At 38.4% G+C, this 26,989-nt stretch overlaps 2 protein-coding genes and 1 pseudogene across 3 annotated transcripts; all 3 read left to right on the top strand.

The window, feature by feature from the left end:
• Positions 1–120: 120 nt before the first annotated feature.
• Positions 121–12,547, top strand: LOC149145378 (actin-like). The gene is made up of 2 exons (XM_089447212.1): positions 121–560; positions 12,184–12,547. Exons 1-2 carry the CDS (start codon positions 159–161, stop codon positions 12,247–12,249), a joined length of 468 nt encoding a protein of 155 aa, XP_089303338.1. The 5' UTR covers positions 121–158; the 3' UTR covers positions 12,250–12,547.
• Positions 5,321–8,899, top strand: LOC149145379 (serine carboxypeptidase 1-like). Its single transcript, XM_089447213.1, has 9 exons — positions 5,321–5,531; positions 6,087–6,232; positions 6,720–6,796; positions 7,082–7,204; positions 7,293–7,395; positions 7,623–7,660; positions 7,810–7,908; positions 8,127–8,207; positions 8,320–8,899. Exons 1-9 carry the CDS (start codon positions 5,359–5,361, stop codon positions 8,638–8,640), a joined length of 1,161 nt encoding a protein of 386 aa, XP_089303339.1. The 5' UTR covers positions 5,321–5,358; the 3' UTR covers positions 8,641–8,899.
• LOC149145380 (actin-like) lies at positions 9,508–12,186 on the top strand (annotated as a pseudogene). The gene is made up of 2 exons (XR_016264168.1): positions 9,508–9,909; positions 11,042–12,186. The product of XR_016264168.1 is annotated as an actin-like (transcript).
• Positions 12,548–26,989: the final 14,442 nt, after the last annotated feature.

The following is a 26,989-nucleotide window of genomic DNA, read 5'->3' on the forward strand; positions in this document are numbered from 1 at the left end:
CATATCCCCTCCCACATGCAACCTATAGAGTGGATCTTGCAGGTAGAGACTTAACTAATGCACTATGAAATATCCTGACTGAGAGAGGTTACTCCTTCACTACAACAACAGAACGAGAAATAGTTCGAGACATAAAGGAAAAATTGGGATATGTTGCAATGGATTATGAAAAGGAGCTGGAACTGGAAAAGACCTCTACTGCATTGGAAAAGACTTATGAGCTTCCAGATGGCCGAGTGATTACAATTGGATCTGAAAGATTTAGGTGTCCAAGGATTTTATTCAAGCCTGCTAACATTGGGATGGAAGCTCCGGGGGTACATGAAACTACTTACAGCTCTATCATGAAATGTGATGTGGATATCCGAAAGGACTTGTATGGTAACATAGTTTTGAGCGGGGGATCCACTATGTTTCCAGGCATGGCTGATCGGATGAACCAAGAGATCACAGCACTTGCTCCAAGTAGCATGAGGATCAAGGTGGTTGCTCCTCCAGAGAGAAAATACAGTGTCTGGATTGGAGGCTCCATCCTGGCTTCTCTCAGCACATTCCAACAGGTAGTCCTGCCCACCACATTCTTGAAATCAGAAATATCAACTCAACCATATTTCAAAACTTGAACTATAACCTATAGCTTAAATATTTGGAATAATGGATCATGAGACTCCAGAAAATAGGCTTTATTTAATTGCCAATTATTTTCATTAGTATCCTTCATGCTTATAAAAAGTATGTTATTGTTTTGAGATCTGAAAACACCTCCCAGGTATTGTTTCTGATAGGGGAAGAAATTTACAACCACACATTTTTAAGTTCCTTAAGAAACATACTTGAGGAGCTGCATCACAAAGCACAGACTTCCTTAGACACTTGTGTCAGGTCTGACCTATAGTTTTTCCACCAATTATCACCAAGGACTTGCACTGTGCCTCGTCTCCTTGAAACTCCCTTTGAAAAAAGAAAGCTCCCGAAGGTCTTATCTAAGCAGAGCTCTGGTCTTAGAAGGACTATACCAGGTTGGTGTTGGTGGATGATAATGAGTTATAGTTAATGTCATATAGAGGTTATCCATTATTCATGTAGCAGTTGTTGTTTATGTGAACATATTTTTGTACATTATTTTAAGTTTTTTTTTTGTATATGGAGATTTTGTTTTTCCATATGTTGCATATTTAAGAATGAATTGTCACTTTGAAAGAGGGCACACAAGGTCGCTAGCTGTCACAAACCATCGTGAGAGTAAAAATTAAATGTCCTTTTCCTACTACATGGTTCTGTCAACTAGGTGTTTCGAAAAATACAAGTGAAAGCCATCAAACTCCTTGCTGAAATCAAACTCTCGGTGAAATTTTCATAAATATAGGGATGCACAAATTCCTTAACTTGCCAGAACTCTATTAAAATGACATTTTTCACTACTAACTTCATATGAGATGTCATGAACTTTCTTTTGGATAAAACCTCGAATGTGTTTTTAATATCCCAATTCAACTCTCGTGAAATTTTCGTAAATATAGGGATGCACAAATTCCTTAACTTGCTAGAACTCTATTAAAATGACATTTTTCACTACTAACTTCATATGAGATGTCAATTAAATTGTTTTATTATTATTATTTTAATTTAATGTTTCATTATGCATACTAAATCTTTTTTCATATAAAACTAAATTTAAATGTTTACTCATTTACAAATACTACAACACATACCCCTTTTTTGGATTGATGTTTATGAGTAGTAGGCCAAAACTTGCCAAATGCTTCAATTTCTTTTCCAAAATTTCAGAGATGCCCAATTGAAAACCCTGAATATATTAGTGTTTGATACGAACAAGTTTCGAACACACTGGTTGTTGGGGTACAGGGTTTTCTGTAAATTGCTACCAAGCAAGGAAGAAGTCAAAAGTGGATTGGTATTAAAACCATGGCCGCAACCGAAGGACCTGTGTTCTTGTCCCCAAATAAGACACTGCAACTGACATATGAGGGTGAGTTTTATGAGGTACTCATAGCAAGAGCCCAGCTCTCCGCCATAGCAGACAAAGGGGGCATACCCTCATCTACAAATACTGTAAAGCAACTGTAGCCACATTTTGAATATTGCTACAGGGGCTTAGAGCATACTATATTGCAGGCTGTAAAGACTCCACATTCAAAACAAAATGGAAAGATAAGATGAGAAACATATTGGATCATAAAGCAATAGAGAGTATAGTGGAAGCATGGGATCCTTATAATTATCGTTGGTCCTCCTTAAGCCTTGCTAGGATTGGTGGCTTAGGCAAGAAGAGTGATTTTCTAGGTATCATTTTCATTTTGTTGCTCCTATGGGGCTTCTTAGATTCAGAATTTGAAGGGACCCAACATGGGAAAAGTGTTGTTTGGTGGCTTGGGCCTGTAACACATAGATTGGTACTCATATTGGGCTATGCATTTATATACACCCTTTGGCTCTAGTTTTCCAACCATAAATCTCTCTGACAAAAGCACTGTCTTGACTGGAACCCTTCTTATGGTGACAATGACAAGAACTTCATGCAGAGACCCCACATTCTTTACATAATTCTCAATAATCGGTGGTAAGCCGGAAATAAGGTCACTGCAGAAGAAACAAATTCCTGGTACACGTGAATTCACCCTGGCAAGCAATCCATTCAAACCTTCTATGCTGAGTTTTCTCTGTGCTAAATATTTATACTTTTCTGCCTTCCATAGTTCCAAGAGAACATTATGGTCAGAAAAATTGCTGCAATTAGGAAGGGACACCAACCTCCCTGTGGTACCTTATTCAATACAGATGATAGATAAACGCCTTCAGAGATAGCAAAAAACAGAGTGAAGGGTAGTATAAGCAAAATATTTTGTGTAAACGATGTCCCGTGCACTATTTGTCATAGATTATCCTTCTAATATTCTCACCAGTGAAGGAAACAAGTTTTTCCAAGCCCCAAAAGTCAATAAAAACAACATATTATCAATACAACAATGCAAAGGTTTCTATCTTCCTATATTTTACATCACAACTGAGCATCAAGGGCTGGCACTTCCAAAGGAGCGTGATCAATTCTTCTTAAAATTCGCCACAACCAAAACAACACCATCAAGACCAGTAACAATATAAGTAAGAAAAATAAAATATCTAACCATATATATGCTATTATTCTCCGCTGGTAATCCATAAGTGGTGACGTTTCAAGAGCTGATGCAGATTCAAGCAGCAATCTAGCCAATACTGTCAATTTGCTGTAAAACATTTGGTAGACAAAATTTGAATCTCAAATTCACCAAACAATGAGTAGGATTAAATAGCTCTAATTATCTCCATATAGCCCAGCTCACATATCCACTATCAAAACTGAAGTAAATTGAAAACCCTATCAAAACTTTTATCTCTTCCAAAACATAATTTAAAAACACATTGTGACATCTTGTCCATCTTTTACCTATCTAATGATAACCTAAAAATCACAAAACTTTGGTATTCTTCTTCTACAATGCCAAGATTTCAAATCATGATTCATATGTAGATAATCTACCATAAATTTAAAAATGAATGCATATTTAAAACATGGTAAATGCTTAGAATTTTCATTATATACTGAATATCAGTACATTATGATATGAAATAAGGCAACATTTTTCATCCCCGTGGTGGAAAATAAGATCGAGGGAAGCAACTAAGAACCATGGGCTATTTTATGATTGAGAATGTTGTTGTAATCAATGCTTGACTGGCTACAATGGCTGCTAAAGTGGCAACAATGAACATTGACCAATACACAGGCTGTAGTATTGCTTTGTAAAATGTAGAGCCTATGTCCCCTGGGTTTTTTATCAAATAAGTCACTTGTCTCGTATATGTGATAAGCAGAGATGGGTAAACCAACACACAGAAAGCAAGCTGCAACAAAAAACCCAAATTTCTCATTATGGTACTAAAACTTGAGGATGAAGCACGCAGGTATGATGAAATACTAATAATTATGTCCTTGACATATAGCTTGGACCTGGATTGATTTCCTGTTGAAATGGCCCAAGTCTGCAAACATGGCCTCGGCACCTGGATCCAGTCAGAACAAAGCACTGATGTTAGTGTTTCTATTTGTATAGCTTTAACATAAATAATTGGGATGAAGTTACGAATTTTGTTTGAGAAAATCATTGGTATGGATTTATCAATTGAGTTAGAAAACAATTCCAAGTATACTATATGATAAAATGAGACACATATCATCATGCGAATAATCAATACCTCTTATACATAAGACTACACCTCCAAGCATCACCCATCCTTATTAGTGATATTCATGAAAGTAATAGTATATATAATATGGGTCAAATTCCGTGAATGCTCCAGGATAATATTTCACAATATTATACTGTCCTATCATGATGTTGGTCACAAACCAGGCAATCATTATGGGTGAGAACATGAAGCTAACTTTACTTGTACCGAGTACTTACACTCTAGATGAAACACCAATGTATTCAAAATGCTTCTCTGAGTCTAGGTGAAATTCATAGCACTCAGTGTCATTCATTTCGATACAAAGACAAAACATGATTTCCAACTATGAAAATCTGAATAATGAGGAACTGGTTATCAGAAATTATGTAGCTTGCCTAACATCCCATGGCATAAATATCCAATTGTGGATCCTCTTTCCAACAACTTAATTAGTCTTCTCACTTTTGGATTTGGGTTCAGCCTTGTATGGTATCTTGATTGCAGATTCCCCGAATATTTAGGGGAGCAGTTAAATATTTGACAGCATTTTTTATTTCGATTGCAGATTCCCCAAATATTTGGAGGCGCAGTTAAATTTTTGACTAAGTGTTTTATCTGGATTGCAGATTCCCCAAATATTTAATAATCTGGCAGACATAAAAACCGTGAAATTTTTAACCGCGCCCATATCCTTGTCCATCCAATTGCCAAATATTCAGAAAATCGGCAATCAGATAAGCTCCAGGATATGGTTGTGGATGCTATTTTCCAGGCATTACATGGATACAACAAGAAGTCTTTACACTGGCTGGCGAGCTAAAATGAATGGCAGATAGAGAAGATAACGTTTGATCATCTTGAAGGGGCAATGCAGAAAATATTCTGTTGACTTAGCCTGAGCATATTCACACTGATAGAGATACGTACGATTTGACATAATCTTTAAATGTTCAAATGAGTCATGAAAATAACTGAATCATTTTAATAAGAATTATCCCCGTATTTAATGAACTGTCCATATATATCAAAGCATTTCGAGGCCTATTAGAAGTGCACTCGAGAAATATATATATATAGACACACTGTTTTCTTTTTAATTGAAGTGAGGTTGGGTGTATTTCCATAACAATGTCTTCCCTGACGAAGTCCATGCAATTTGTGGTTAATTTATTCACTACCCATGTAATTATATCTCTGATTATCACCTCACTTCAGCTGAATTGCAAGGCAGCACCTGCAAATGCCAGAGTGGAGTCCTTTCCAGGATATCATGGCAATATTAGTTATGAGATATATGCTGGGTAAGTGCCATATCTATCCAAGGTAAAGTATATTTATTCATGAATAAAGTCCATGTTCAAATGTAACAATAATTGAAAGTAACAAATTCAAAGTGCCAGATTTTTCACTGGAAAGAATATTTATTCATTAACACAGTCATGTTCAAAAATAGCATGCATGAATTTGCTCCTGTTTGTAAATAAACAATTAGCTGTGTATTTATGCAAAGATTAAGAACATAACCAAAGAGTTCATAGCTTGTAGAATGTTCATAGCTTGTAGAATGCATGCTTATATGACAAAGAAAGACAGAAAAACATAAAAGATATACAGATCTCTAATTGTTATGCACAGACTGTGAATATGTTTGAACAGAGTTTAATTTCTATGGATACTTAATAAATTTGGTGACAATTGAAGCTAAAAAATATTAAATTCAAAACAAAATATGTAAAAGAGTAGGAGCGAAAATTGTTATATGGAGTGCTTAAAGATGTGATTCTACCACTCTTATATTCTATTGGATGACCAATTAACTGCATGAAAGTCTTTGTGTTTTCTTCATATTCATGCAGGTATGTGACAGTTAGTGAGGCCAATGGAAGAGAACTTTTCTACTATTTTGTGAAGTCAGAAAGTAATCCAGCAAATGATCCACTTCTTCTTTGGCTTGAGGGAGGTCCTGGTTGCACCGGTTTCACTGGATTTGTCTATGAGATTGGTCAGCTATGGGAATTCTTGCTCTTATTGTCTGTTTCAATGCTCAAAGTTGCTATTTACTGAATGAATTTTGATCTTGTACATATTAAGTTTTCAAATTGTGTAATCTGGCCATGGGAACGGCTTGTTCAAATGGCTAACTGTAAGCTCACTTTTACCCATGTTGTTGGAATTGGCACCCAAAACCGAGTCAACTGCTGTTATAATTAGGCTTATGCAATACTAAGATATCATTGTAAACCAAAGAATAACGGAAATCGATAAATTATGGATTTCATACTCTTGAAACATTACCTATTCAATGTTCAGCATTGATCGTGAAAAGATAATGCACTTGCCAGACTTGCAAGGCTAGGCAGGGTGGGAGGCTATTTTGATGGAATCCTTGTGTAGAGAAAAACAGAACATAATAGTGATTTTTAGAAATTTGTAAAATAAAATGATAGAGATCTTCTAATATTTATCCCAAAGTTTTTCTCCTATTGCAGGTCCAATGAGTTTTGATCTCAGTAACAATTCTGGGAGTTTGCCCACGCTCATCCCCAATCCACACTCTTGGACTAAGGTTGGCGTTCAAGGCTCCTGCCTCTGCCACTATGGTTATAATGAAATGTTTTCAATTAGGGCACCAAATTTTTTTCCCTCTTTCAAACATTCGTCAAGTGAGCATACTAGATTATGTCACTGATAAAGCATCTCTGTTATCAACTTTTATGTTCTGTTGCTTTCATCACTTTGGAATTTGCCATTATTAAATTGTTTCTCATCCAACTTGGACTTAACTTGGATGCCACTGAATGTATAAATTTTTGTTGTAATGGATTAACCTTGAATGGTTTTGCACATGTAGGTCTCCAACATTCTTTTTGTTGATTCTCCAGTTGGGACTGGTTTTTCTTACTCCAATACAGCTACAGATTACAAGACTGGAGATTTTAAGGCTGCTTCAGATATACATACTTTCCTCATAAAGGTTTTCAGTTCTATCACGCTACAAAAAAATATTTTACAAGTGTATAGATTTTTGTGAATCTCAGTACAGTTTATAATCTTGGATGCAGTGGTTTGAAGCATTCCCTGAGTTTCTATCTAATCCATTTTATGTCGGAGGGGAATCTTATTGTGGTATTAATATTCCAATGGTGGTACAGGAAATAGTAAATGGTAAAGCACACACGACCCATGTTTTGTTATTCAGTTGACTTCTTGGATTCTCTGTTTTTGGAATAGGCTGGAATTTCTTTGTGGCAGCAGGAGTCCTATAAGTTGATTTGAGGTTGCATTTCAGGAAAACATATGTTCTAGACATTGTATTTTTCTTAATACAATTTGTTTTATGATTGATACTTTGATGCTTGACCGTTGCAACCTCTCTTTCTTGGCTATGACAGGAAATGAAGCAGGTATTAAACCAACCTTGAACATTAAGGTCAAAACTCTTTGCTAATAATTGAAATTCATAGCTTTCTTCATTCAGGCCTCTCCAAAATATGTTGGTGACTATGAACAACGTTATGTTCGTTAGGAATTTTACTAGATGGTCTCATGGTCTGACTTCTTGCATGGCTAGTTTTTCAGGGTTATCTGGTTGGAAATGGGATGGCAGATGAAGTATTTGACAACTCAGAGGTGCCTTTTGCACATGGAAAGGGACTTATTTCTAACGAATTATACCAGGTGTGTACCCTGCAACGTTAAAATAAGAGACCATGAAATCATAGGAACAATTTATATATTCTCCATAGACAGATGGCAGTTCCAGGGATGCCATTCAAATCCTAGTCTAACATGATATTATTTTACGAGTTGTTTACTCTAATGTTTAGAGAATGTAAATCAGTTGGCGTTTCAGCAGCTGTTTGATATAGAACTTCTACATACTTATGTTTGTGCAGGCAGTAAAGGAGGCTTGCAATAGTAGCTATTTGTATTCCACCAATGCTTCTTGTGAATCAAACCTATTAGAAGTGTCGAAGGTAATCCTTGTAGTCCTTTTCCTAACTTCTATCACAACAGTTGATTTTTCTAAATTCAGGACTTAACATTATTCCTTGCAAATTAGCCCTGATTTGGTCTTTTGAAAAACAGGTTTTGATGGGAATCAACCATGCCAATATTCTTGAACCCGTTTGTTACCCCCTTTCTGAGAAGCCGGAAAGCATAGGTAGTCAAAAACTCCTAACCAAGAGGGACGAAAAATTAGAAATAATTGATCAGGTTGTTGGATCAACGAGCAGAATCTCTAGTCTGGCAGTTCGTCTACAAAACAGAGAGAAAATACAGTGTCTGGATTGGAGGCTCCATCCTGGCTTCTCTCAGCACATTCCAACAGGTAGTCCTGCCCACCACATTCTTGAAATCAGAAATATCAACTCAACCATATTTCAACACTTGAACTATAACCTATAGCTTAAATATTTGGAATAATGGATCATGAGACTCCAGAAAATAGGCTTTATTTAATTGCCAATTATTTTCATTAGTATCCTTCATGCTTATAAAAAGTATGTTATTGTTTTGAGATCTGAAAACACCTCCCAGGTATTGTTTCTGATAGGGGAAGAAATTTACAACCACACATTTTTAAGTTCCTTAAGAAACATACTTGAGGAGCTGCATCACAAAGCACAGACTTCCTTAGACACTTGTGTCAGGTCTGACCTATAGTTTTTCCACCAATTATCACCAAGGACATGCACTGTGCCTCGTCTCCCTGAAACTCCCTTTGCAAAAAGAAAGCTCCCGAAGGTAATCCATATCCCAAAGCTCCCAGAATTTCCCTAATGGAGTATACATGGCAAACATCCAAAAGGAATCCCTTGAGCAAACAAATATAAAAAGATAAGTCAAAGTTTTCCAGGCTTGAGTAAGAGACAAGCACAGAGTTCTCTAATTGCCAGATCGAGTACCACTCTGAGATTGATACAAGTGATGTTAAGCTTGATACTTATTTTGGTTTTTCAAAACAAAGAGTATGTTTAAATATTTGAATTCCAAATTCTATTTTCAGGTATTGTTCTAGATTCAGGAGATGGTGTCACTCATGTTGTTCCCATCTATGAAGCCTATGCCCTCCCACATGCAATCTATAGAGTGGACCTTTTTCCCATCTATGAAGCCTATGCCCTCCCACATGCAATCTATAGAGTGGATCTTGCAGGTAGAGACTTAACTAATGCACTATGCAATATCCTGACTGAGAGAGGTTACTCCTTCACTACAACAGCAAAACGAGAAATAGTTCGAGACATAAAGGAAAAATTGGGATATGGTGCAATGGATTATGAAAAGGAGCTGGAACTGGAAAAGGCCTCTACTGCATTGGAAAAGACTTATGAGCTTCCAGATGGCCAAGTGATTACAATTGGATCTGAAAGATTTAGGTGTCCAGAGATTTTATTCCAGCCTGCTCACATTGGGATGGAAGCTCCGGGGGTACATGAAACTACCTACAGCTCTATCATGAAATGTGATGTGGATATCCGAAAGGACTTGTATGGTAACATAGTTTTGAGTGGGGGATCCACTATGTTTCCAGGCATGGCTGATCGGATGAACCAAGAGATCACAGCACTTGCTCCAAGTAGCATGAGGATCAAGGTGGTTGCTCCTCCAGAGAGAAAATACAGTGTCTAGATTGGAGGCTCCATCCTGGCTTCTCTCAGCACATTCCAACAGGTAGTCCTGCCCACCACATTCTTGAAATAAGAAATATCAACTCAACCATGTTTCAACACTTGAAATATAACCTATAGCTTAAATATTTGGAATAATGGATCATGAGACTCCATAAAATAGGCTTTATTTAATGGCCAATTATTTTTATTAGTATCCTTCATGCTTATAAAAAGTATGTTATTCTTTTGAGATCTGAAAACACCTCCCAGGGATTGTTTCTGATAGGGGAAGAAATTTACAACCACACATTTTTAAGTTCCTTAAGAAACATACTTGAGGAGCTGCATCACAAAGCACAGACTTCCTTAGACACTTGTGTCAGGTCTGACCTATAGTTTTTCCACCAATTATCACCAAGGACTTGCACTGTGCCTCGTCTCCTTGAAACTCCCTTTGCAAAAAGAAAGCTCCCGAAGGTCTTATCTAAGCAGAGCTCTGGTCTTAGAAGGACTATACCAGGTTGGTGTTAAAGGGTCTTTCCTGAGCTTTCCAAAAATAAACTTCCCTTTGCCAAAAGAAAGGTCCTGAAAGGTCCTATGTAAGTAGAACTTCAGGTCCTGAAATGTTTTATATAAGTAGAGCTTCAATCATAGAAGCTCAGCCCTTAGTAGAGCTCTTGTCCTAAAAGGCCAGCCTGCTAAGTCATGTACCAAAAAGACCTTACCAGGTCTTACTTGAGCATGGCAAAGAGTTAGTCCTAAATGGTCTGAGCTAGAATGTTCGATTGAGAACAAGTTGATGTATCCAACTCTGGTATAACTTGATTGAAATAAAAAATGTAAGAGGGTAGTCTAGACTCCAAACTAATAATAGAACCTATGTGAATGGCTTGATGCTAGTCATGAACCAATTCCTTTGGCTACAAGTATTCTTTGATTTTATTAATTTAGACAGTGGAACTAGTCTAATAGAAAAAATTAAACCCTAACCTTAGCAATTTCATTCTAATACCAGTTGGACCCAACTCTACTCGAAGATATCTCTGGCTAAGGAACTATAACTTTTGTTGTTTATATTAACCGATACTAAGGTTCTAACATCAAATAACATCATTCTGATTATTTCATATTTGGTTCATTGATTCATCAAATACAAGCATGTTTGTGACTAATTTCATTGTTGGTTTGTACAGATGTGGGTAACACGAGCAGAATATGACGAATGTGGCCCGTCAATTGTTCACAGGAAATGCTTTTAGTCCATCCTGTAGTTTCCAGTAGAGAGTTCATTGTTTCCTGAATCTTGTCGAGTAGTAGTTATTGTCGAGTAGTAGTTATTTTGTGAGAAAATGGTTTGCTGGCTCCAGGTTTGTAAAAGTATGGTTGAGGATATTGATTTCGGATTAACTACATACAGCTCAGAGACAACTAGATTTCTACAATATGTATGTTTTGGGTTGATCATTATGGTTTGGCAATTATGTAGGAAGGAAAATGGGTTGTCTATTTGTTATTTCTTTTGAGATGCTTATAACTATTACTTATATTGATGCTTATAACTATTACTTATATTGAACGAATAATATAATGTTCTTTTTGTCTCCTAAAATGTGCTTGGCTGTATGAATTGGTCACTCCATATTAACTTACAGAATTTCAATTCTCATTCTTGGTTGTTTGAATTGGTTACATGTATATTAACTTACAAAATTTCAATTTTCATGAAACAAGTTTTCTTGCCAATACAAAGGCACAATATATGTTGAATTGGTTACATATATATTAACTTACAAAATTTCAATTTTCATGAGTAGAGCTCTGGTCCTAAAAGGCCAGCCTGCTAAGTCATGTCCCAAAAAGACCTTACCAGGTCTTACTTGAGCATGGCAAAGAGTTAGTCCTAAATGGTCTGAGCTAGAATGTTCGATTGAGAACAAGTTGATGTATCCAACTCTGGTATAACTTGATTGACATAAAAAATGTAAGAGGGTAGTCCAGACTCCAAACTGATAATAGAACCTATGTGAATGGCTTGATGCTAGTCATGAACCAATGCCTTTGGCTACAAGTATTCTTTGATTTTATTAATTTAGACAGTGGAACTAGTCTAATAGAAAAAATGAAACCCTAACCTTAGCAATTTCATTCTAATACCAGTTGGACCCAACTCTACTCGAAGATATCTCTGGCTAAGGAACTATAACTTTTGTTGTTTATATTAACCGATACTAAGGTTCTAACATCAAATAACATCATTCTGATTATTTCATATTTGGTTCATTGATTCATCAAATACAAGCATGTTTGTGACTAATTTCATTGTTGGTTTGTACAGATGTGGGTAACACGAGCAGAATATGACGAATGTGGCCCATCAATTGTTCACAGGAAATGCTTTTAGTCCATCCTGTAGTTTCCAGTAGAGAGTTCATTGTTTCCTGAATCTTGTCGAGTAGTAGTTATTTTGTGAGAAAATGGTTTGCTGGCTCCAGGTTTGTAAAAGTATGGTTGAGGATATTGATTTCGGATTAACTACATACAGCTCAGAGACAACTAGATTTCTACAATATGTATGTTTTGGGTTGATCATTATGGTTTGGCAATTATGTAGGAAGGAAAATGGGTTGTCTATTTGTTATTTCTTTTGAGATGCTTATAACTATTACTTATATTGAACGAATAATATAATGTTCTTTTTGTCTCCTAAAATATGCTGTATTTGAAGTTTATTTCTCCTTCATTTTATGATCTTGGGCTTCTTCTCAATTTTCCCATCTACATAACCCACTCTTCCTCTATGCTTATTCAGGTTAATTTAATTTTTGCAAGTGGATATTGCATCTTCAGTAGCCATTCTGTGAAATTATCTCAAATGTACCTTCAACATTATTATTTGTGTCCTCATAGGGTGATCAAAAGCCTATTTTCCAGGCCTTTATATTGGTATTTTTCATGGTAATAAATGTTAACTAAATGACCTTGAACATTGTAAATATATCATTATGAAACATTATAATGTTGTGCAGAGATTGCATTGATTTTACAAGACACTTCAAGCTACTAGTTCATTTTCTATTGGCTTGCCTTACGGCGTTTTCTTTGCAACATCAGGTGCAAATGCTAGTTAGTATATTTCTTAGTGAAAGAATCAATGTAATCTCAATGGTTTTACTCAAAATACCAAGTAATTCATAACACCATGTATTTAGTTCAGTGGTGCCAAAACATTCTTGCAATGAGAAGAGGTTGCATTACACCATCTACATTAAGAGACTAGGGGTTCGGTATACATGATGTGAACATGAACATGAATATATCAAACATAGTTTCATATTAGATAAAGAAATTAAGTTTGTTCCCAATTCGATACATTTTATTCCCATATATATGCCTCAATATATTTGTCTCAATACATCCAACTCTTGAATCTATATACAATTTTTAACATGGAAAAATCGTACACACATTTGTGCAATCCAGATGACACCCGGAGTCATCCAACGTAAGGTATAGGTGAGGACTTTCTAAATGAAGACATTATGAAATAAAAAAATAAAATGTTTTCTAGAGTTCCACGTTAAAATTTCTACTCGTGCAGACCATCGAAAGGAGGAAATTAGAAACCACATCAAATTTTCTTCGATAGCCATGTGGTACAATTAAAGTTTGAGTCAACAGTCCATGACCACTTCTCAAACTTTGAATTGGGATTCCATGGGATGTACCACCCAAGGAGAGTTGAATTCGATTTGAATTGGAGATATGCAACACCAAATGGATCATCTTGTCCTTCTCTTGAGTTATTTCATCATTAATTAGCTAAGGGAGTGAAAGAGGAGTTCAAAATTATATATATCAAAACCAAAGTAATGTTACGTTGGAAAAATTTCTCCCAAACAATTCCACATCACAATGTGGAGAACAAGAACTAGAGCATTGTTATGCAGGAAAAATTTCCCCTCAAAAATAGCATTTCATTGAGAACATGTTTTCATCATTTGAGAGTTCCTTCATACTTATTTGAGAGAGCAAGGACACTTGCAAGGATATTGAAGAAATGAACTTTCTTGTTGAGTATTTTATAGCACGATTGCTCAAACAATTATCTCCAATTTTTCAGAATTCATATATTATATCTCTTCTACTTTTAGCAGTCAATAAAGGGATGCCTTTTCCTAAACCTTGTTGGCTAGCTTTCTTCACTAAGCATTGTTTTTTGTGTTATCTAGCATAGTTTATAGTTTATGTTTATGTATGAATTGCTTCCACTATTTCAGTGCTTTGATTATCTAAGTTGTCCACTAACAACAACCAAATTATTTTTTTCTCCCTGTAGGTAACAATCAACTCCAAGGAAACTGTATTTGGTGCTCCATAGCAACCAAAACACTATAACAATATGGTGACTCCACTAGTTTCCATTCTTTGATCTAACAGTTTTTTTTTGTAGGACATTTCTCTATGGATTTTCACTCAATTGTGCCTCTATTAGTTCTCCGGAATTTTTACAAGCCCCATGGACCCTATTTTCGGCCGAAAAGAGACCAATTTTTACCAGTTTCTGTTGGTTGCATGAGTTTTCTCATAGATAGAAACACCATTTGCATGCCTGTGCATAGGAAAACCTGTGCAGTTTACAAAGAACACAAAATTTGTTTCATTTTTTCTTTCCTAGGTGATAGGTAGCGTTTAGTGAATTTTTTTCACCTCTACAAATTTTATGTAACCAAAGCACAAAAAAGATAGATCAACCACTTCAACATTAGCCTCTTCAAGGGGGAAACTTCCTTTACATCACATAAATTAAGAATTATTGAATGATTCAAATGACTATACCTCCTTGCATATAGGAGTCTAAGGGGCCAAAATTATAATTAGATACTACATTATAATAATAATGTAAGGACACAACAATAATAATAGTGGGCTACTATGGTGCATAAGAATAACAATATGAGGACTACATGGGCACAAAAATAAAAATAGGGGGCTACACTAACAATAACAATAGGGGGATACACTAACAATAATAATAGAGGGACTAAACTAGTATTATAGGGACCTAACATGCCACTCTCCTTCAAAACCATATTTTCCTCAACACTTGAGTATTTATGGATGATTCTGTATAAAATTATCATCCACCTGCATGGAATCTTTTGTAGGTAAGTTATTCTACTTAATGAGATACTCTGAAATTGATCGATTTCATATTTGTCAGGTTCTTATTTCCAGGAATTTGTCTGTCTCAAATATGATGTTTCCTTCTTCGTCAAGTTCTGGCAATATTATTTGAACTGGGAGATTTTCACTCATAACCTTCTTTAAGCATGAAACATGGAAAACTAGGTGTATTTAGGAAGATGTAGGCAACTATAATTTGTATGCAATAGTACCAATTATTTGCAACACCTTGTAAGGACCATGGTACTTGGGTGATAATTTATTATCCTTATTAGTGTGCTTGAGGTACATTTTTTTGTATGGTTGTAGCCGTAAAAATACTTAGTCACCTACAAAAAAACTTCTTTCAATGTGATGTTAATCGATATATTATTTCATTCATTATGCACCAGTGTGAGGTCATCCTTTAAGAGTTGGAGAACTTGTTGTTGATGCTCGATGTGATATTCCACTACTCGAACCTTAGAATTTTCCCTTAAATATGATGTGATTTGATGTGATGGATGATATCCATAAAGTGCCATAAATATGGTCATTTTTTCTATAGTATAGAAGAAAGTGTTATACCATCATTCGACCAGAGGTAACCACTTGACCAATTGTTTTTTTTTATCAGATATAAAACAATGAAGATATCCTTCCAAACATTTGTTTACTATCTCCGTTTTCTCATCAGATTGAGGATGAAAAGATGAGGTATCAGCTAATTGATTACCCATATAATAAAATAATTCAAACCAAAATTGTCTAGTGAAAATGGGATCTTTGTCACTTACAATAATATTTGGGTTTCCATTTAGCTATTGAATTACTTACATAAATTCAGTAGCAATTGTACTCGCTTTAGACGGATGGTAATGCACAAAAGTATGCATACTTGGTAATTCTATCAACTACCACCATGATGACAAATTTTCCTTCAGATTTGGGTGAACCTATGATAAAATCCATTGAGACCCATTGGGGGAATTTTGAGGTCTAAAATGGGCCTCCAAAGAAAAATGTACAATCAAAATAAACTTTATAAGAACCAATAGGATTAAATATGATGATGTCAACTATAGGGGATGATTCACAATTTTTGGAGTAAAAAGGTAAAAGATAAAAAAAAACAAAATAATAAAACTATTTTTCCAACTCGTATTTCAAACTTATCTCCCTAAGGTTTTATAAAAATTTCGAGCAGGAGTACTTGTTGGATGCAAAAATTAATTCCTCATCCAAGGAGTACCCATGTTGCATACTTTCGATGGACCCTGCTACCCGAAAAATAAGAAATATATGAAACAATGTGATTGCAATCACATTTTTCATGTATTTCTCATTTTTCATGTAGTAGGGTCCATCTAAAGTATGAGACATGGGTACTCCTTGGAAAAGGAATCAAATTCTTCATCGAATGAGTGTTTCCACTCGAAATGTGAGTAAACCCATAGGGAGATAAGTTGAAAATACGAGTTGAAACAATAGTTTTTTCTTTCTTCCCTCTAAAATTTGAGGATGTAATCTAATCTTATTTTATCATTTCCAATATTAGTTTGTAATTTACTTAGGAGGCCCATTTTAGACCTCAAAAATACCCTAATTTAATCCCAACATTCAATTGGAATGAATAAAGGTTGTAACAAACTTGGGGTCTTAACTTTATCTACTTCAGTTTGTTGGCAAACCAAACATTCTTCCACAAGATTTTGAATATCAGATTTAAGGCCATCCTGAAAGAAATCCTTCTTAACCTTTTGGTAAGTTTTTAAACATTATAAGTTCCCTCCTAAAGGGGAGGTGTGCAATTCCAAAATAATATTTTATTTGAGTTGGGAATTCTTATAGAGATATAAGTGAAATTTATACCATAATGAATCATTTTTCCAGATAAATGTATTACGTGTATTGGGATCTTGCTGCAACTTTTAAATGAGTGTCCATACCTCTTCGTCATTCTTCCATTTATCCCTTGATTTAATTATCCAATTAGGTTGGATAATAGAAATGGAACAAAGAAATTCTTCCGCATCCTCATCCTTTTTCGAGAGTAAATTGACAACGACATTTGTTTTCAATTTTTTGTAGATGACTTCAAAGTCATAACCCAACACCTTGGTATTCCATTTTTGTTTGCCTTCTGAAGATAATATATTTTCCAAAAAGTATTTAAGGCTATCATGATCATTTTTTACCTAGGAGTGTCTTCCCCTTAGGTAAGGTTATCATTTCTTTAGTGCATATAGTATTGCCAACATTTCCTTCTCATAAATAGGCTTTTGTAAATACTTTCCCTTCATTGGATGACTTTCAAAAGGAATGGTTCTTCCTTTTGTCAATAAAACAACACCAATTTCTTTTCTTGAGGCATCACATTCCATAATAAAGGCTTTTGTGAAATATAGTGTAGCTAAGACCAGTGCTCGGTGCATTTCCTCTTTAACATATTCAAAGGCCTTAGTTTCTTCTGGATTCCAAGAAAATGCATATTTCTTCAATAATGTTGTTAGAGGCACTACTATTCTCACATAATTGTTAGCAAACTTGCGATAATACCCTTTTAACCCTAGAAATCCTTGAAGATGCTTTAGGGTTATGAGGATTTTCTATTCCTTAATGTATTTGATTTTGTTAGGGTTTATCTTAACATCCTCATGAGATACAATATGACCCAAATATTCCACCTCCTATACTCCAAAGAAGCATTTGGAGGTTTTTTCATATAATTGTTTTTCCTCCAATAGTTTGAGCACCATGTCTACATGTTGAATATTATCCTTCCAATATTTGTAGATTAGTATATCATCAAAAAAAACTAACACAAATTTTCTAAGGGGTTGAAAATGGAATTCATCAAACCTTGAAATGTGGAAGTGATCCGGATTTAAACAGGAACGCAACAAATTACAGAGATAACCATATACACAAAGATGCAGCGGAAATAATACTTCATTTCATTAATGGAAAATACTGAAATATGCTTACAACCAGAAATGGAAATAAACCATCTAGGGCGATGGTAGCTTATCTCTGAGAAGAGATGTGATGGCTACATACCTCTGAACTCTGTTACAATGAGGCTTGAAGGCCTATTTATTGTTGAGAAACAATGGAAGAACCCTTAACATTCCAAAACCTAACCCTAGGAGATGAAACGCCAAACTGTGGGTCCCGTTTGGGGTAAATTGGTACATCAACTTCCCGGGGTCGTAACTTTGGCATATGATCTCCATTTGACGCGTACAATAACTCATTAGAAAGATCTATCCGAGCACTATCATTGTTGGAACAGGCAACATTCGTCCATTCCATGGACCCATGTTGCCCCCGGATTCCCCAAAAAACGTCGTTTAGGGCCTCAAAACGGCTCCGGAAGTTCAGGACCTGAAAAACTGCTAAAAATAGTAAGTTGTGCTACAATTAAGGAAACTGAAAATGCTGAGAAAGACAATGGTGGGGGTCCAGGTGGACTTGGTAGGTGGCCACCAATATCCACCTGGATCATTCCTCCCCCCTTAGAAAGCAATGGTCCCCATTGCGTTGAGCTCCTCCATGAGATGAGGAAACTTCTGCTGAACTTGTTCGCTGGTGAGCCACTTGCCCTGCTAAAGGAGTTGGCCTGATTTGACAATTCGATACAGTTGGATATTCTGTTGGCGAGTGTTCTTGATCTGTGTGTCCATGATTCGATCAGTTGCAGCTTGTTCCATGCAATCTGGATTTAATTCTGTGGGTTTGAGCTGTTCTACAATGTCGGATGTGTCTAGCAATGGTGGAAAGTATGGCCGAAGGCGGTCCACATTGAACACTGGGTGCAGGCCAAGGAATGGGGGAATGCTGAGCTCAAATGCATTGTCTCCCATAGCCTTAGTAATGGTGTAAGGACCATATCGGAGTGGTCTCAATTTCCGATAGGCTCCAGTAAGGTGTTCCTTTTGCAAATGCAACCAGACTTTGTCGCCACTTGAAACTTGTGTGGCACCCGATGATGATCATGTCGCTGCTTGTATTTGGCATTTGATTTCTCTAGAATGTCATGGACCTGCTGGCGAATATGTTGGATGCGCTCAACGAAGATGGAGGCCTTATCTGTTTCGGACTGGACATGAGCTGAATTCATGTGAGTAGCTGCAAGTGGCATGGCCACATCAATGGGGCATAGTGGTTGGAATCCCAAACCCACCTGAAAAGGGCTATGGCCAGTGGAGCTGTGAAGAGCTCGGTTGTAGCTGTGCTGAACATAGGAGAGGCTCTCGTCCCATGTGCGTGGATGCTTTGAGTTATACATGCGCAGAATGTGCACAATCATCCTATTGACAACCTCTGTCTGGCCATCAGTTTGAGGATGGAAGGCTGTGGACTTCGTGAGTTTGGTGTCCAGCATTGACCAGAGACTGGACCAAAATGTGCTGAGAAACCGACTATCCCGATCTGAGATGATAGACTGTGGGATCCCAAAGTGCACCCACACTCGTTCAAAGAAGAGTTTAGAAGTGGCTTCTGCTATGATATTATTCTTGTAGGCCACCATAATGGCCATCTTCGAGAACCTGTCGACGACCACAAAAACACAGTCATTTCCATGCTTAGTGGAAGGAAGGCCTGACATGTAATCCATGGAGATGGATTCCCAAGGTCGACCAGGGGTAGGCAACGGGGTATAGAGGCGTTGCTTCTTAATGGTCGGTTTGGCAATGGCACAGGCAGTACATGATCGGATGTACTTCCCAACATCCTGTCGAAGATTCGACCAATAGAAATAATTTTGCAGTACTGCCACTGTTTTCTCGACCCCGAAATGCCCAGCAGCCGACTGTAGTGTGCTTCCCAAATCATCTTGGCACGCTCGCTTGAAGGAACACAAAGGTGACCGAGGTGGCATAATAGGGCATCCTGGAGGTGAAAATCTGCAACATGCCGACCCTCCAAGAGTGTCTGGTATGTGTGGCCGAATTCTGGGTCGCTTTTGTAGAGAAAATGCCTCGAGCCAATGTCCGAGTACTAAGCGCTACAGCGCTGAAGTAACCCATGCCATACTCCCAGGAAAAGCTCGAACGACCTTCAACAAAAGGGTACCTGTACCCGAAACCGACACAGGTAGGTAGGTAGAGAATACCTAGGGGCGCGAGACAACTCTCTCTAAGGAACTCGGCAAAATAGTCCCGTAACTTCCGGAGAAGGGGTGCCTCCTCAGGAGGTCGCAGTGACCACGCCCGGGCGACTGTTTACCAAAAACACAGGTCTCCGCAAAGTCGTAAGACCATGTATGGGGGCTGACGCCTGCCCAGTGCCGGAAGGTTAAGGAAGTTGGTGACCTGAGGACGGGGAAGCCAGCGACCGAAGCCCCGGTGAACGGCGGCCGTAACTATAACGGTCCTAAGGTAGCGAAATTCCTTGTCGGGTAAGTTCCGACCCGCACGAAAGGCGTAACGATCTGGGCACTGTCTCGGAGAGAGACTCGGTGAAATAGACATGTCTGTGAAGATGCGGACTACCTGCACCTGGACAGAAAGACCCTATGAAGCTTTACTGTTCCCTGGGATTGTCTTTGGGTTCTTCTTGCGCAGCTTAGGTGGAGGGGTGCCCACAAGAGTTGAGCACGGTGGTCAGCGCCATGATCGGTTGTCAACTGAGGCAATCTGCAACATTATTTGTGCTACCCTTTTTATACTTGATATTCAAGTGAAACTGTTGTAGGTATGTAGACCACTTCTGATGGCGATCATTCTGCAATTTCCCTTGGGTCTGTATGAACTGCAGGAGTCGGTGGTCTGTGTGGATGACTGTTTCCTTCCCCAAAATGTAATGCTTCCATTGTCGGCAAGCCTGTACAATGGAATACATCTCTTTATCATAAGTGGGGTACTTCCGGACTGTGTCTGAAAGCGTTTCACTGTGATATGCCACTGGATGTCCATGCTGAGTAAGGACTGCCCCAATAGCATAGTCAAAGGCATCTGTCTCGACCTCAAATGGTTGTTGTAAATCTGGTAACACGAGCACTGGTGCCGTGCAGAGGCGATCCTTCAACTCCCTGAATGCCTTCTGTTGAGATTCAGACCAAAAGAATTTTGCTTTCGCCCCTCTCTTGGTGACTTGACTCAAGGGCCAAGAAATATGAGAAAGCCCCAGCACAAACCTGCGGTAGAAGTTGGCAAGACCTAGAAAGCTGCGGAGCTCTGTTAGAGTGGTTGGAGAGGGCCAATCCCGAATGACTTGGACCTTGGCTGGATCGACATGCACCCCCTGTTCATCAATGATGTATCCCAGATACTGAACCTCGGTCATGCCAAAAGTGCATTTCTCCAAATTGGCACATAGCTTGTGTTTCCGCAGTGTTTGGAGAACCTGTCGGATGTGGTGGAGGTGCTCTTCCCAACTCTGGCTGAAGATCAGAATGTCATCCAAGTATACTACTACAAAGGAGTTGGTGAATGGCCGCAAGATGTCATCCATTAGCCTCATAAAGGTTGCAGGAGCATTCGTCAGTCCGAAAGGCATGACCAACCATTCGAAGAGGCCCTCCTTGGATTTGAAGGCAGTCTTCCACACATCTGAGGGTTCGATTGGTACCTGGTGATATCCTGACTTCAGATCGATCTTGCTGAAATATTTCGCCCCTTTAGTTGGTCTAGGAGGTCATCAATCCGCGGGATCGGGTACCTATTACGGACAGTGATCTTGTTCAGCGCCTGATAGTCAATACAGAGTCTCCACGTCCCATCCTTCTTCTGTACCAACACGATCGAGTTCCCACAGGGCGATGAACTCGGACGGATGTGACCTTTCTGCAGGAGCTCCTGAATCTGCCTCTTGATTTCATTGTTCTCCAGAACGGAGCGTCGATAAATTGGTCCATTGGGTAGTGGCGCACCTGGGGTCAGATCGATGGAGTGCTTGACTTGACAGTGCAGAGGAACCCCTGCCGGGGAGGTGAAGATGTTTTCGTACTCCTCCACAATCTTGTCCATCTGTAGCTGTCGTGCAGAGGGACCCCGTTCGGAGGCCGTGGCCACTGTCTTCTTCTTCCCTTGAGGGCGTATCATCAGAAAAACAAATTTCTTGGTTTTGGAAATGATCTTACTGCATTTTTTTGCAGTAATCAAAGAGATGGCGGCAGGTGGTGCTACCTCTGGTATCCTGAAGAACGTATTTCCCAATGTAATAATAACAGCACGGGGCCTTGATTCATACACAACATGTCGCTTCCACAAGTATGGTTGTCCTAGTAATACATCACAAACTTCAAGGGGAGCAATGTCACACAATACCTCATCCGTGAAGGGCTTGATGTTGTATGGAAGGCGACACTGCTGGCTCACGCGAAAATCTCGCCCTTGGTGAAGCCACCCAATGGTGTATGGTTGTGGATGTGTTGTGGTCGGTAAGCCCAACCGCTTCACGACCTCTGCCGAAATGAGGTTCTTTTGACTCCCGCTATCAAAAATGAACTGTATCGGGGAGCCCTCTACCCACATCTGGGAGTGGAAGAGACGCTCCTCCTCCTCTGGATCTTCGGGTTCATTTTTCTGGATCTTTGTGGTAGCAACAGTGGCGCTGGGATCCGCATCAATGATCTGCTTCCCTTTTTCATACCCCTTATCGGGTTCTGACTTAGATTCGGAACATGCATATGATTCTGAAACCTTTAGCTCAGCCACCAGTGACTGCTTGGCCCGACACTCACTTGTGTTGTGAGTGGAGCTCTTATGGAACTCGCACCATTTTCCAGTGTCCTTTCTCGGCTTCGCGGTGTTGTTCTTTGCTTGCAGCTTCGACTGGTTGTCTTGGGCTGTCCCGCCTTGGCTTTCTCCTTTGTTTTGTGGTTTAGGGGCACCTTTCCCCTGCTTTGGATTCGCAGATCCAAAGTCTCGCTTCTTTTGTTTAAACTTCTACTTGACCTTGACGGCATATCGGTATGCTGCGCTGAGCGAGGGGATGTTTAGGAATTGTATTTCTTCCTGGATGTACTTGTGCAGGCAGCCACGATATTTGAGTATCAAATGTTGCTCCGAATCCTTGATACCCAACTTTGTGCGAAGGGTATGGAAAAGATTGGTGAACTCCGGCACGCCTTGGTCCCTTCCCTGTCGCAGCGTGGTCCACTTTATGTATTCATCCTCATAGCTTCCGACAGGGTAGTACTGCTCCTTGATGGCATCCCGGAACGAATCCCAGGTGGGTGCGGCTGAAAATAGTGAGCCAGTACTTTCATCCTTCTGCTCGCAGTAGGTTTCCCACCAGTCCTTGACGTGGGGGGCTGCTTTGAGAAGAGAAAAAACAATCTTTTCCCGACTCGAAAATTCATGAACAGAAAAATAACCCTCTAGCAGATTTAACCATTTATCTACGGCATCGACGTCTATCTAACCCTCGAATATGGGGATTTCAAAATTAACTTGTACCTTAAAGGGTGTGGCGTTTCCAGAGGAGCTGCTGGAAGGCGATGCGCCGCTTCTGGGTAGCCGCTGAAGGATCTGGGCAAAGTTATCCATCATCGCGTTCCGTTGTCGCTCGAGGGCTTCTTCGAGCAAGATTTTGATGGGATCTCCTACCCCCTCATCTTTCTTCTCATCTGCCATGGGAGGTCGTCGGGATTTGCGAGGCTGGTCTTGCAAAGGTTCAACCAGTTCAAGCCCTAACTCCTTATATCCCGACCTTGTTGGGGACATGCAAAGAAAAACAGAGAAAAAGCAGACCGCTCTGATACCACTGATCCGGATTTAAACAGGAACGCAACAAATTACAGAGATAACCATATACACAAAGATGCAGCGGAAATAATACTTCATTTCATTAATGGAAAATACTGAAATATGCTTACAACCAGAAATGGAAATAAACTAGCTAGGGCGATGGTACCTTATCTCTGAGAAGAGATGTGATGGCTACATGCCTCTGAACTCTGTTACAATGAGGCTCGAAGGCCTATTTATTGTTGAGAAACAATGGAAAAACCCTTAACATTCCAAAACCTAACCCTAGGAGATGAAATGCCAAACTGTGGGTCCCGTTTGGGGTAAATTGGTACATCAACTTCCCGGGGTCGTAACTTTGGCATATGATCTCCGTTTGACGCGTACAATAGCTCATTATAAAGATCTATCCGAGCACTATCATTGTTGGAACAGGTAACATCAGTCCATTCCATGAACCCATGTTGCCCCCGGATTCCCCAAAAAAGTCGTTTAGGGCCTCAAAACGGCTCCGGAAGTTCAGGACCCGAAAAACTGCTAAAAATAGTAAGTTGTGCTACAATTAAGGAAACTGAAAATGCTGAGAAAGACAATGGTGGGGGTCCAGGTGGACTTGGCAGGTGGCCACCAATATCCACCTCGATCAGGAAGGTGCATTAGTAAGGCCAAAAGGCATGACAAAAAATTCATAATGAACTTCACGAGTTCTGAATTTTGTTTTCAAAATGTATTCAATCTTCATTCTGATTTGATGATATCCTAAATGAAGATCTAGTTTGCTAAAGTAAATTGCTCCATGTAATTCATCCAACACTTCATCAATGAAAGAAATGGGAAATGTATGTTTAATAGTGAGCTTGTGAGCTCCCTACAATTCATACGCATATGTCATCATCCATCATTCTTGTGTACCAATACTACTCAAGCACATAAATAACGTTGACTAGGTTGAATTATACCAATCTCTATCATTTCTGCAACTGTGCATTCAATTTCACTCTTTGGGCATAGAGATATATATAAGGCCTAATGTTTGGAGGAACACTTTTTGGAAATAAGTGAATAACATGAACATAATCATGAATAGGTTGGAGGGATTTGGGAGTCTCAGACACCTTGGAATGATTTTCCAAGACTTTTTGGAGAACTGGAGAAATAGATGATTTTGACGTTTGAGCCTCTAGTGAGCGTAATTGTGACATTATGCATTGTTTCTCTTTCTTCAAGATATTTGTTGTGCCATTAGAGCTAACTATATTCCCTCGATTCCTTGCATTACCCCTTAATTCAATTTCCTTTCATTCCCATAAAAATTTCATTAAAATTTCTTGAAAATCAAAGGCTATCATCTCTAAGGATTGTAACCATTGGACTCCTAGTACAACATCAGCACCACCCATTTGAATGGAAAGCATTGAAGTATTCAATACATATTCCCCCATGGTTCTCTTGATATTATGGCACTTTCTAGAGTAATTTATAGTTCCTTGATTTGCAACCATCACTTGACACTTTGGCGATGGATATAGAAAAAAGTTAAATTCTTTTGATATATTAGAGTGAAAAAAATTGTAGGTACTACCTGAATCAATCATCACTATTACCTTTTTCTTCTTGATACATCTCTCTATATTAGGATTTTGAGGAGTGGTAATTTCTGCCAATTCATTGCAAGTGTCGGATTCATTTATTCTTTATCTAAGGTTGGTTCCTCGTGTATATGCTCTTCTTTTGATGTTTGTTGTTCCTTTTCTTCCTCCTCCTCATAATCTATGTAAAATAATTTCTTCTCAACACACTTATGACCTTTAGTGTATTTACTATCACAACTATAATTAATCCATTTTTATTTTTTCCTCCAAGTGTTGTGGTGTCAACATTGTATGTTTTTGAAGGCTATAAGAAAAAAAACTTCCCTCTTTATATTTTTGAGTGCTAGACATCCTTATTGCCTTAATGTTTCTTTCAAGTTTTCTTTCGACCTTGAGTGCCTTCTCCAATGAATTAGTTTCCCAAAGGTGAACCTCATGTTGGATGTTATGCTTTAAAGTTCCTATGAACACATCAATCCTATTCTCCTCTAAAATATCATTTACCTTCATATTCAATCTTTGGAAGTCCTCAGTGTTCTCTGTCATTCAACTGTTTTGTTTAAGATTTATCAATTGGCTAAAGAAGGTGTTAGTGTCAGTCTTTACAGCCTTCCTCCAGTGATCAAACATGCTCTTACAAAGTGATTTTAAGGTGTTAAGGTCAAATTTTTTCATTTCAGTGAGTCTTCAAGTAAAATTTGGTCACTAGGTATTAGGTCTATGGTTTGCTTTTACTCCTTCGAAAGTTGTCCAAATGTCAGTCCATGTAACCATTCAGCTGCGTGTACCATCATTCAGAGGGTTGTCATCATCATGCCAGGTTCCAATGGTTCATTTTACACCTTGTTCATGCTTTAGTTGCGCCTAGGTAAGGTTCATTTCGCTCTCCCAAGGTTTTGAAGGTAATTTCTCTTGGATGGTCAAATCATCAGCAAAAATTGTATCCTGATGTTCATACACCTTTCCCTATACCTAGCGTACCTTATTAAATGCTTCCCATCACTGATATCCCTCAAATTCCTCATTTTCACACAAACCCTAGTTTCTTGCTACAACTTAGCAATTTTCAGTCTAGACCTATGTTTTGCCCTTTTGGACCCCTTCCCCTCACTCAATCTTTGAAATTATACTTTTCCCTACTTTCTAACATCCCTCCCTACTTCCCAAAATTTTCTCAAGAATTTAGAAGCCCTTTATACCCTTCATTTCACTTCATTTCGACAAATCCCCGGTTCCACACATCAGGATAGGTTTTACTTCAATGATCTTTCCGAGAAAGAAAAGATGAATTTGGGAAAAATGAGAGACAATTTTGTCCACAATAGGTAAAGGAAAAAAAACCTCCTTCACTTTTTGCACAGGTGTCATGGTTTTAGAGAAATGTCAAAAATACAGTTTCCTCAGGAGAATTGATTTACCTCTGAAGTGACCTTGGGAAAATCAATATTTCTCCTAGCTTGGTTAGCCAAATGAATTTCTTGATGTGTCAAATGATATCTAGACACAAAGATATTTCCAATGAGCTATAATGAGCTCAATTTTGAGTTGAGAAAGACCTTCAAAAGTTTAGTCCAACAACACTCTACCTTGAGGCAACCTCATTTGGCACATTTTGACTAGTCTTGGGAGATATGATTTTTTACAGGGAAAATGAACTCCAAATTGAAAATTTATAGTTGGGTTGGAA

This window comes from Pinus tabuliformis, chromosome X (assembly GCF_031772625.1).
Source record: "Pinus tabuliformis cultivar Carrire ecotype Pingquan chromosome X, CPIR1, whole genome shotgun sequence".
Classification (NCBI taxonomy): Eukaryota; Viridiplantae; Streptophyta; class Pinopsida; order Pinales; family Pinaceae; genus Pinus; species Pinus tabuliformis.

Coding starts and splice junctions, on each gene's coding strand:
- LOC149145378 (XM_089447212.1), top strand. CDS start 159: ATGGATTATGAAAAGGAGCTGGAACTGGAAAAGACCTCTACTGCATTG. Junction 561..12,183: donor CTCTCAGCACATTCCAACAG/GTAGTCCTGCCC, acceptor TGGTTTGTACAG/ATGTGGGTAACACGAGCAGA.
- LOC149145379 (XM_089447213.1), top strand. CDS start 5,359: ATGTCTTCCCTGACGAAGTCCATGCAATTTGTGGTTAATTTATTCACT. Junction 6,797..7,081: donor ATCCACACTCTTGGACTAAG/GTTGGCGTTCAA, acceptor TTGCACATGTAG/GTCTCCAACATTCTTTTTGT. Junction 7,396..7,622: donor GGTACAGGAAATAGTAAATG/GTAAAGCACACA, acceptor TGGCTATGACAG/GAAATGAAGCAGGTATTAAA.